The sequence below is a fragment of the Theropithecus gelada genome, chromosome 4 (genome assembly GCF_003255815.1).
Source record: "Theropithecus gelada isolate Dixy chromosome 4, Tgel_1.0, whole genome shotgun sequence".
In the NCBI taxonomy this organism is placed as follows: domain Eukaryota; kingdom Metazoa; phylum Chordata; class Mammalia; order Primates; family Cercopithecidae; genus Theropithecus; species Theropithecus gelada.
Window position 1 is genome coordinate 167,235,659 of NC_037671.1, and position 12,243 is coordinate 167,247,901.

The following is a 12,243-nucleotide window of genomic DNA, read 5'->3' on the forward strand; positions in this document are numbered from 1 at the left end:
CCTTTATTTCTGTGTGGTTTTCATAAAGGGACCAAACCACAGTTGTTTTTTAATAGGAGATAGGAGTAATGTAAGCTGAGGCAACAAAGCTTTTCAAATTAGAATCACAGACGTCAGGTTTTGTTTATTCCCGCCTTTAAATCTTGCACCCTTCTTCCTGTGGGGACTGGGAGGAAGCCGTGAGGATCTGTGGGATGTAGTATTTGGCCCATGAATCTAGTCAGCCTATGTAAATGGCCATTGTCATGGCAACCTTGCAAGTTGTAATTTTCCTGACAATCAAGTACATAAATGCTCTGTGGAATAAGAACAAGTCATTTAAAAAGGTGACGAATCATAAAAGATACCTTTTTAACTATCTAAATACAAGTATTTTGCTTTCGCTGCCAAAGCATGAAAATGAACAATTAACTGTTGCATGTTTTCCTTACGTAATTATAAAAGAAAGTTCCGCTTCCTTCCATGTTCTCTTTTCTGCAAAAGTGATAGCAGACATTCTTTCAAAGACCACTTATTTTTCATGATCACTCATTCAGCTATGTAAGCTTTAGCTTAATTCATTTAAATATTTCAACTGTGTGCATGTTGTAAGTCTAATATTAGATAACCATAACAAAATTTAGTCTTCAGAGATGATTTATATGCAGCCAGAGTTTGCCTGCCCATGACTTCACATGGCCAGTTCCTTCATATATTGTCTAAATTGTATTATGAGTTTGTAATTACGTATTTTTTTTTCTGCTGCCATCTGATTGAATGGTTAATTTTATGTATATGTATATATATGAAGATAAGTATCGTTCATGCTATCTTTCCATTTTCCACCTTGTCTGTTTTTGTAATATTAAAAATTGCTGGTAGAAAATCTTTTCAGAATGTATCCTTTTTGGTGTTGTTCTCTTATCTTTTCAGTTTTTCCAGACCCGCAAGATTTTGTTAAGAGTTTTTCTTGACTTAGAAACTCTTTATTCACTTGTATAAGATACTCCCAGAGTCTGCATTGTCCCATGACACATTCACCAATTCACCATATGAGATGCTAAAACAGTGCACCTCATACCTATAATTATATCTTCTGATCTACAAATATTTTCAGAATTTAATGTCTTCTGCTACAGTTCTTTGTACTAAAACTGGCTTTCATGAAGATTAGTACATTTTCATATTGGCTATATCATAAAAGTTTTCGTATTTTCATTCTCTAAAAGAACAAAACAACATGAAATTGTGTATAAATCTGTATCAATAAACAGCCTTATTTAGTTTCTATTTGAAATTCTGGATTTAATTGTGATTTGCAAGTCATAGGTTTTTCAAGCATTTGTGACACATCACTTGGCAATCTCTCAAGACCATGATTCATCTCTCTGGGCTGATGAATCATTGGTTGAGGTAGCCTATCTGTGAGTCAAGTGGCACCGACTCAAACCCCATCCCATGTACCTTGGGTGTCCTGTGTTCTCCCAGTGTTTTAAGGGATTCCTGGGATAAGAAGATAGGGGAAGCCCCCTCAGACTCTGAGCCTTTGCTTCTGCTGAATTCCATCACTTTGTACATTGCTTGATGTCGCAGAGATACTGTACCTGTTCTTTACTGCATCAGTGAAACCTGAGACTAACCCACATTTCTTTCTCTCCCTCTCTCTCTCTCTCTCTCTCTCTCTCTCACACACACACACACACACAAATTAAGGCCTGTGTGTGAGTAGCAGATTTTATTGGCATTTCGATGAAAATTAAAGACAATTCACATATAGAAGGAAAAATCATAAACATTTTCTCCATAATTTAAAACATAAAAGTTTACACTAGATATTCAATACATCCCTTCTCTAAGAACACTCCATTTTTGAACATCTATATAATGGAGGTACCTTTTTCCTCCAACCAGGATTGAGTGATTGGTCTTACCTCAAGATTTATTCCTATCCCAATCCCCCATTTAAGGAGAAAGATTTTCCTACCAAGTCCAGACTTTGTAAGTCTCCCTTAGCACATTGAAATTAATACTTTATATTAATACACTGGAAAGTATTTACTTCTTTCCACTCCACAACAGCTCCGAACAATTTAAATTATATCCTTTCAGTACTATAGGAATAAAAAAGTCTATGACCCCCAAAACTCTTAGTGGCATCTCATTTATGAAAATAAAGACTGTCCCACCTCGTACATACCAAGCATTGAAATGACCAGGATTAGGAGCCTCCGCACCACCCGTAGAGCATGGCAGTCACCGCACCAGCACAGCCTCTGGCTGAGCTACTCGCTACCTGGCAAGGAACCTAAAGGCTTGAGGGTTTGACCGTATAGACTACCAGGGTCTCCATTTGAACTGGTGCCCCAAGCCCTGCAATTGTTAGGAACAGGCCTGATGGTTTATTATGCAAGGCAACCATCTCCTCTCCAGTTTCTGTTGACGGTCCTGGTGGTTTTGATCTTCAGGTTATACCGGTGTGCAAAAAGCTTGGGAAAGAAGGTAATGATGAAAAACAATGTGTAACCGCTTACAGAAGTAATGTTTCTTTTTTTTTCTTTTATTTATTGATTGAAAATAATATAATAAATGGAAATTTTAATATTGATTTACACTGTTGGTTTTAGTCCCTGAGAGTAAGCTGCTCTAATGTTAACAGTGAACTTTCTGGTGAAACAGAACCATTCTCATGAGAAGAGAGATTCTTACAGCTGCTTCCCATGTTTTATGTAGGACCTTCCAAGAAGTGCCTCACAGTTAGATGCAAGAAACACTAAAGTCCTCACTTTCATCAGCTATATTGGGTGTGGAATATCTGCTATTTTTTCAGCAGCAACTCTCCTGACATATGTTGCTTTTGAGTAAGTATTTTTTTAATCTGCCAAACCCTTTGCTAACTGTTCCAAATGTGAATAAGAAAATTGCCTCGGCTTTGAAAAACATTTATACACTGTAGGGTGGTTCAATGCTAATGTTCATGTTTCTCATAAAATATATTATGCAACATGAATTTTCTAGCTATAGAATTTTAATTTATAATTACTGTATTTCTATTTAAAAAATGCATTTGAATCTGTTAGAAATGATTAACATTTAAGTAAGTAAAAATTATATAAGGTGCTTTCTGTATTGCAAAACATGAAAACATTTGTTTTATAATCTTATAAAATTAGTCCTGAAACAATTTTTTTAAGATCCTTAACTCATTAGAAATCAAGAAGGTTCAAATAATTTAGGGAAATTATATTTTAATAAAAATGTCATTCTTATAACTCTAGAATTTTTCCTGGATTAAAAAAAATTCTGTTGAAACCCAACTGGAAATTGTATAAACAATTGGAAATAATTTTGAAGTAAATTAATATTTTTAAAGTCTTTATAACTTGCCAAATACTCATAAATATCCTTAGCCCCTCCTTTTAGCAGAACCACATCAGAAAGGTGGTGCTACCTATCTTATTGCAGGGTTGTGTAAGATATGAATTTATACAGGTCTGTGCTTAAAAGATTGATATACAGTATTAGTTCTGTCATAGATTCCTGTTTTCATTTTTTAGGAAATTGCGAAGGGATTATCCCTCCAAAATCTTGATGAACCTGAGTGCAGCCCTGCTGTTCCTGAATCTCCTCTTCCTCCTAGATGGCTGGATCACCTCCTTCAATGTGGATGGACTTTGCATTGCTGTTGCAGTCCTGTTGCATTTCTTCCTTCTGGCAACCTTTACCTGGATGGGGCTAGAAGCAATTCACATGTACATTGCTCTAGTTAAAGTATTTAACACTTACATTCGCCGATACATTCTAAAATTCTGCATCATTGGCTGGGGTAAGCCTCTTCAATTTTTTTTGGCTTTGTTTTTCCCTGATGAAAATTACCAGATTCTCATAGGCAAAATTCTTATTTAAACAAAAATAGCACCATTAAGAGGAACCTCAAAATTGTGAATGCCATGGACTAGCTATACATAGCCTAAGGAAGGGACATCTTCACAACTTTATTTTTTAAAACTCATCAACAGCACTCACTATATACATGAGTAAAGGAAAAGCCCTCACTCCTGAGTCACCACAAACTTATTTCCTGAGCCCAGAGCCAGCCCACCCAAGTCTGAAGAAGCAGCTGGCAGACAGTGGTGTCTTTCCCATGATGCTTTAAAATACAAAGGCCAGCTCAGATGGCTAGTTACACTCATCCCCAGACACATGCCTGTGTCTTGGAAACCAGAGAAAGAATGTTGTTCTTGCGTGTGCAACCAGAATACTTACAGGATTATTGCCTTGAACTTTTTGTAATAACATGAGTCCTCAGTCAGACATAGGTGGTTGAATTAACCTGTCTGAGATCTTCTGTTGTGCTCCTTTGTTTTTGCAAGTTTCATATTGAGTCAGGCATTTTAGAGCTTTCTCACAGGTCTGTTTCAGATGGAAACGTAAAAGTGAGAGATATTTTCAAGACCTTCAAAACCACCTCAGGAGGCAATAAGCGCACTCTTTGGAGACCTGGCACGCCTGCCATAGAATTTCCCCACTGAAATATACATGGAAATACTTAATCTCTGGAGAGAGAAGGCTACAAAGACTTTATAACCCCCTTGCTTTTCCTCCCCTTTTTCTAAAGAGTTTTCTTTACATAGAAGGAGGCAGAATAGGCTATAATGACCTTGTCTGCCTAAACTCTGCCAGTCTTAATTAATGAAACCACATTCACTAGTGCTAGATTTGATACAAATCAGGTTCTGGTTTTCTAGTGAGTCCCACTAAGCAAACAGAATTTTATTTAAATATCTGTCATTTAAGAGTAGGTTTGGATTGTTGCCAGTTAGAGTTGGACATTGAACCCCAAGGAGGGGATTATGTTGTTAACCAAGTTGCCATTTCTAAGAAGTTTGAATCTGGGATATGGAATGTTGACTTGCTTGCATTTCTCTTCTTTTCATCTCTCTTCTTTACATTTCATTAGCCGTCTTATGAAGCAGTTTCAGATGCTTCAAAAGAGTTTGTGTCATGGTGTTTTTCTAACAGGTTTGCCTGCCTTAGTGGTGTCAATTGTTCTAGCGAGCAGAAACAAAAATGAAGTCTATGGAAAAGAAAGTTACGGGAAAGAAAAAGGTGATGAATTGTAAGTAATAAAAACTTTTTGTGATGAGTAGATATCCTTTGTTTCCTGAAATTTAGCATTAGTTAATTTCCATGCCAATAACAGGGCTTTCATTTTAAAAGGTTAATGTTTATTCGCATGACTGCCAAAGTCTCTGCTACACCACAGATTAATTCAGTTGAATGCCCTGAAATGTTTGAGACACTTTTTCGTATTAACATTGTACTCTGTCATATGGAAGAATTGAGAAAATGCCTAAGACTCTGTTTTTTTAGCCTCGGAAGACCCATTCTATTTCAGAAGATTTCATAACACTCTCACCTCCTCAGACTCACCCACATCTTCAAGAGAGTTAAATAGCAGTATCAGACAGAGAGTGAATGATTCAATGCCAATGGGAATGTTATGTCGAAATTTAGAGAATGGAGAGATCAGCAAGTTCTTAAACAATTTTGAAAGTTCTTTTCAGATTGTGAGATCATTGAGATTAAGGTTTTTGTATTGTTCAGTTTGGGCAGTTACTGCTGTCATATTTTATTAATCCACCATGGGTACTCAATTAAATATATGTTGATTGAAACAATTACTGAATGAATAAAGAGCCTATTTCTGAAATGGGACCCACAATGCCACATATCTGTGCACATTTCATGGATGGATAACATAACAGCTGGACGCAGTGGCTCACCCCTATAATCCCAGCACTTTAGGAGGCCAACCTGGGTGGATCACCTGAGGTCAGAAGTTCGAGACCAGCCTGGCCAACATGGCAAAATCCCATCTTTACTAAAAATACAAAATTAACTGGACATGGTGGTACACGCCTGTAATCCCAGCTACTGCTCGGGAGGCTAAAGCAGGAGAATCATTTGAATCTGGGAGGCAGAAGTTGCAGTGAATTGAGATCGTGCCATGCACTCCAGCCTGGGCGACAGAGTGAGACTCCATCTTAAAAACAAACAAACCCGCTTACATCACTTATCCAATCTCTGTCCCATTCCTTCACAGTCTTCCCTTCTCATATATTTGTAAAGTGGCACTCGAAAGACCCCACAAGAACTAGGGAAAAATAACGGGGTTAGGTCAGGAATTCCAGAATTTTAGAAGAACTTCTATGTGTAACAGAAACGTTAGCTCTAGGGACAATCTGTATTGTTTCAGGGACATTTATAACAACATACATTAAAAGTAGAAATCAATAAATAATTTCTAAATAAAAGAATTTAGAAGTATGTTCATCAACTCATTCAGAACTTTAAAGTACCATTTAGTAAACTACTATACCATTAGGAAATTTCATTCGTTGATAATTTACTGTATGCAAGAATCATGTTAGTTTCTAGAATTCAAAGATGTGCAGGACAGCTTTTGCCTTTGTGGAGATTTTGTTCCAACGTGGAAGACATGGCCCAGAATAATAACCATTTGTGCTAGAATTTCAAGATGAATTACTAGAATTTCAAGATGAATGTAATGCTTTAAATCATTTATCCAATTTTCGAGGTGTCTTAAGAATTTCCATAGAATTGATTAGCCACTAGGACATCTGCAAATTGTATTATTTGACAACTTTGCATATCATACAGTTTTAAAATTTCTTTCATCTACTATCCAGTCTATATATTCTAAGTATCAAGTATCTTCTTCTCCATATCACTGGGATGTTTTGTAATCATTGTAAGCTATGTAATTGTGCATGACAAGCATCTGTATATTAATCTCAGTTATAATAAGGTCTTGCCTCATCTACAGCAATGATATTAGTAGCAATTATTTTTACCACAGTAACAAACTCACAACTAGTTGTGACTTAAGTGAGCAGGAGTTTACTCTGCACATGACAAGAAACACGGTAGTGGCAATCACTGGTATTGATTTTGTGGCTAAAAATGTCAAGGCCAACAACTTTGCAGGTGGCTTGACCACTGTGTCATTGGACAGAAGACGCTGGCTGCAGCTCCATAGCTCACTTGCACATTTGAAGCAGGAAGAAGGAATAAGGGCCTTGCCAGTTGAGTCTACCAGTAATAGCTCTCCCAGAAATCCTTTGGCAGACTTCTACTTTCATATCACTTTATAAAACGATGTCATACAGCCACTCCTTAAATACAAAGGAGACCAAAAATGAGTTTTTAAATTTCCCATTCTTAGTGTACAGGCACCCAAGAGAAAAGGAAGTTAGACATGGCTTGGAGCAAGTCAACCAAAGTGTTTTCATACCAACTCAGAATTCAGGAAGCCACCTTGTCTTCTTTGTCTACCTAGATAGTAAGACAATGGCCATCCAAAAACAAATGAACAAAAGACCTATGAAGAGATTGAATAAGAAACTGAGGTCCAAGAAAGTAAAGTGACTTTCTAAAGGCATTTGAGAGGAAAATCTGCAGTAGCCCAAACTAAGCTGAGAAAAGTCTTAGGTAAACAGGACATGGTAATACATCTTTTTTCTTTCTCATTTCTTTTTTCTTAAGCTGTTGGATTCAGGATCCAGTCATATTTTATGTGACCTGTGCTGGATATTTTGGAGTCATGTTTTTTCTAAACATTGCCATGTTCATTGTGGTAATGGTGCAGATCTGTGGGAGGAATGGCAAGAGAAGCAACCGGACCCTGAGAGAAGAAGTGTTAAGGAACCTGCGCAGTGTGGTTAGCTTGACCTTTCTGTTGGGCATGACGTGGGGTTTTGCATTCTTTGCCTGGGGCCCCTTAAATATCCCCTTCATGTACCTCTTCTCCATCTTCAATTCATTACAAGGTAAGATAAATTGTACATGAATAGTCTCTGCTTTCTAATTTTGTCATATTAGCAAGCAGCTTCACTTTTGGACAGATGCCATGTTAAGTTTCTGCGTCACTATTTCAAGTGCTGAATATAGTTCCAGGTGCACTGTGGTCACTTGTTAAAAGGGTCTTGAATAGATAAATGAGGTAGAATGTTAATTCTGCCTTTTTATCAGTGATATATCCCAAGCACCTAGAACACTGTACCTGGCAGACAGTAGGTACTCCATAAATGCATATTATTTCATGAATGAATATGGAGCAAGGGAAGTATCTAGCTGAGAACTGAACAGGGAGTTTAAAGGGATAACAGACAAGTTACCTTCCTCACAGTTTTGCTGAATGTTGGTGCTCTTTATAGATCCTTGTCCCCTGTAGATTTACCATTGATGGCCAGAAGAATTTTTAGAGTCTATGTAAGAACAGTAGCAGTTCACCTTGATTTTTGGTTCCTTTGATTTCAGAATAAATACCAACACTGTAGTTTAGAAACTTTTATCTTTTTATGAGATATATTGAACTTTTCACAGTTCAGCAATTCAACAAACATTTGTCAATGATCTGCTTGGAATAAAAATACTGGGCTTCCTTCAAAGAGCTTGCAGTCATACGTCTTATTCCATAATACATACCATAGTGTACTCTATAATAAATTTAACTTTTAAGCTTAAGTGAATATAAATTGTCTTTTTAGATCATTAAATGGCATTCTTTAAGATTTTGTGAATATACCCTGTACTGTTGATGAAACGCCTTAATGTGCAGAAGCACCATGAGGCCAACACTCCAAAAGAAATTAGAATGCTTGGAATGTTTCTGAGTAGAGCAGTGCAAATGGCTTGGCTGAAGCTATTGGTCTTGCAGTTGTAGATGTCTGGGGAAGAAATTGCTGAATATATCTGAGCTGGGGTGGAAAGCAGATTTGTATTACGCACCAAATGAGGTGCCAAGGTGGGTACTCCCTGCAGGTGTGTTTTAAGAAAGTCTGTACTTACCTGCAGGGGACAGTTGGTTACTGCCTATCTCCCATGCTCTTCCACTAGCTTGTGAAGTGCAAAATATAATTGTCACATGGTAGGTGCTTAATGATTGGTGAATTAATGGATTGCTAGATGAAGAAAGAGGCTTTGGGGATGGCCTAATCCAATCTGAGATGCCTCTGGCATAAATATGTATTAACTACTTCAGCAAATTTTATTCAAGTTCATTGTCTTATAACAAAGGAAACATGCAGATTCGCTATCTTTAGTCAATAGAATAATAAGCCTTAAGTGCAACTCCAAAAATTGGAAAATGAGTATGTAGCATATAAATACATCTTTATTGGGATCTAGCTCTATAAAGTGAGTATTCCTCTATTTACTCTCTTCTATAATATACAACATAAAAGTGCCTGAATAAATATTGACAAAAGTATCCATTAACATTAGAAATTCCATGGTTTTATATTTCAGGATTGTACATAAAAGGCACATTGATCTGCCAGCCCAACCTTGGTTTTGCTTTTAGAATTTCCTGGCAGTTTCAGTAACCTTCAACAGCTATAGTTGTCTGTTCAGCTCTGTTTCCATTAATGAGAATTGGGATGTTTTATTTTTCCCAGCATGGGTCCCCTGTCAGGAGGGAAAAATGTTGTAAACCATCATCAACTCAGTGTTCTTCATAAATCATTGACTTTTAAGACTAATTTTAAATCATATAAATGCAGAACAGATTTCAGCACATTTAGTTATATTAAAACACCTCCCAGAAAGAAAATTTAAATTAAAAGGCAGCGATGCAGAGCACAGGAGTCTACCAACAATTGCTTGCTGCCCAGGCTTGTGCCAAAACTTCTTAGGATGCTATGGAAATGTACTTAATGGTTTTTATCGATGAGTCATTTTCAGAACCTTCCAAGAGAGCCTTTGTTGTTAGAAGTATATGCTTTGTTAAAAGAAGCCTGTAGAATTCAGACAGCTTAAAGAAATGATTCAGTGAATGCAAAATGAACTCAGGTAGTAAGGAAGCAAACTACATTTTATCTAATTTTTTCTTTTTGATATTTGTCATTCCAGCAAAAATCATGATGTGGTCCCTCTGCCTCATGGAATTTATATTCTAGTAGGGGAGACAGGTTAATTAAATATATTGCTCTATAAAAATTACCATGTGACATTGAGAACATTTTACAAAAAAAAACATGATATCTAAGCTGCAATCAGGAGGATCGATAGGAATTAACTAGGTGAAAGATGGGAGTAAGAGTAGGAAGAAGAATATTTGAGATACTGGGCATTTCATGTGCAAAAAATCTGCTGTAGTTGGTGATTACAATGTATATTCAAGGTATTAAAACGAAACTCATATATCCTGAGAACACCAAAGGGGCAGGATAGTGACAAAGCAGAGAGGCACAACAGAGAGGCAAGGACTAGACCAGAAGGCTCTGTATTTCAATCTTTACAAACATAATAGGAAGTCTTTGAAAGGTGGAGTGACATGGGGGGTGACATGATTCAATGTGCACTTTGTAAAGATAAAGCTGGACATAATGTAGTGAATGGATTAGAGTTGCCCAGTAGTATCTGTAGGCAGAGCAGGTAGGAGGAGACTCTCACAGTGTTTGGGGAAGAGGTGGTCCAGTATTTTAGACTGTGGTGGGGATGGGAGAGCTAGAGAGATGTGCACAGAGCCAAGGGAAATTTAGGAAGCATGCTGCTACAAAATACTCATCATTGATTTGCTCATTAAACTCTTACTTTTCTAGAATGATTAGAGTAAGGAGTCTTCTTGTTAATACAATATTATAGTTAATGGATACCTGTCATTATAATATTTAACAATGGCTAAAGCTTTAGAATGCAGAGCAACATCCTGAAAGCTAAAACCATGCTAAACATATTTTAGTCCTTTTTAGATTTAGCTTGCAGGGGAGCACCTTAAAGTCAGCAGGGTCACCATGTAATGTTATGGAGGTGGGATGTGTGGGAGCAAGTGTTTCAGCTGGGTCTGTTGTGGTGTCAGGGCATGTATTAATTCGTTTTCACACTGCTGATAAACACATACCCGAAACTGGGCAATTTACAAAAGAAAGAGCTTTAATTGGACTTACAGTTCCACATGGCTGGGGAAGCCTCACAATCATGGCGGGAAGCAAGGAGGTGCAAATTGCATCTTATGTAGATGGCAGTAGGCAAAGAGAGAGTTTGTGCAGAAAATCTCCAATTTTTAAACACATTAGATCTTGTGAGACTCATTTACTATCAGGAGAACAGCCCAGGAAAGACTTGCCCCCATAATTCAATCACCTCCCACTGGGTTCCTCCCATGATGCTTGGGAATTGTGGGAGTTACAATTCAAGATGAGATTTTGGTGGGGACACAGCCAAACCATATTATTCCACCTCTGGCCCCTCCCAGATCTCGTGGCCTCACATTTCAAAACCAATCATGCCTTCCCAACAGTCCACCAAAGTCTTAACTCATTTCAGCATTAACTCTGAGTCCACGGTCCTATGTCTCATCTGAGACAAGGCAAGTCCCTTCCACCTGTGAGCCCGTAAAATCAAAAGCAAGTTAATTACTTCCTAGATACAATGGGGGTACAGGCATTGAGTAAATACTGCCATTCCAATGGGAGAAATTGGCCAAAAGAAAGGAGCTACAGGTCCACTGCAAGTCCAAAATCCAGCAGGGCAGTCAAATCTTAAGGTTCTAAAACGATCTCCTTCAACTCCATATCTCACATCTGGGTCACACTGATGCAAGAGGTGGGTTCCCATGGTCTTGGGCAGCTCCATCCTCATGGCTTTGCAGGGTATAGCCTCCCTCGCAGCTGCTTTCACAAGCTGACATTGAGTGTCTGCAGCTTATTCACACACACAGTGCAAGCTGTCAGTGGATCTACCGTTCTGGGATCTGGAAGATGGTGGCCCTCTTCTCACAGCTCCACTAGGTGGCACCCCAGTAGGGACTCTGTGTGGGGCTCTGACCCCACATTTCCCTCTGTACTGCCCTAGCAGAGGTTCTCCATGAGGGCCTCACCCCTGCAGCAAACTTTTGCATGGACATCCAGGCATTTCATCTTCTGAAATCTAGGCGGAGGTTCCCAAACCTCAATTCTTGACTTCTGTGCACCCACAGGCTCAACACCACATGGAAGCTGCCAAGGCTTGGGGCTTCTACCCTCTGAAGCAACAGCCCAAGCTGTACCTTGGACTCTCATAGTGGCGGCTGGATCAGCTGGGACACAGGGCACCAAGTCCCTAGACTGTACACAGCATGGGGACCCTGAGCCTGGCCCACGAAACCACTTTTTCCTCCTAGGCCTCCAGGCCTGTGATGGGAAGGGCTGCTGCAAAGATCTCTGACATGATCTAGAGACATTTTCACCATTATCTTGATGT

At 38.4% G+C, this 12,243-nt stretch overlaps 1 protein-coding gene across 1 annotated transcript in view; it reads left to right on the plus strand.

Moving 5' to 3' along the window:
* ADGRG6 (adhesion G protein-coupled receptor G6) overlaps positions 1 to 12,243 on the plus strand; it is a 131,581-nt gene that overhangs the window by 102,834 nt on the left and 16,504 nt on the right. The window contains exons 19-22 of the mRNA XM_025384092.1: positions 2,710 to 2,837; positions 3,534 to 3,802; positions 4,999 to 5,095; positions 7,546 to 7,829. Coding sequence (XP_025239877.1) covers positions 2,710 to 2,837; positions 3,534 to 3,802; positions 4,999 to 5,095; positions 7,546 to 7,829 — 778 coding nt within the window. The remainder of the gene's footprint in view (positions 1 to 2,709; positions 2,838 to 3,533; positions 3,803 to 4,998; positions 5,096 to 7,545; positions 7,830 to 12,243) is intronic.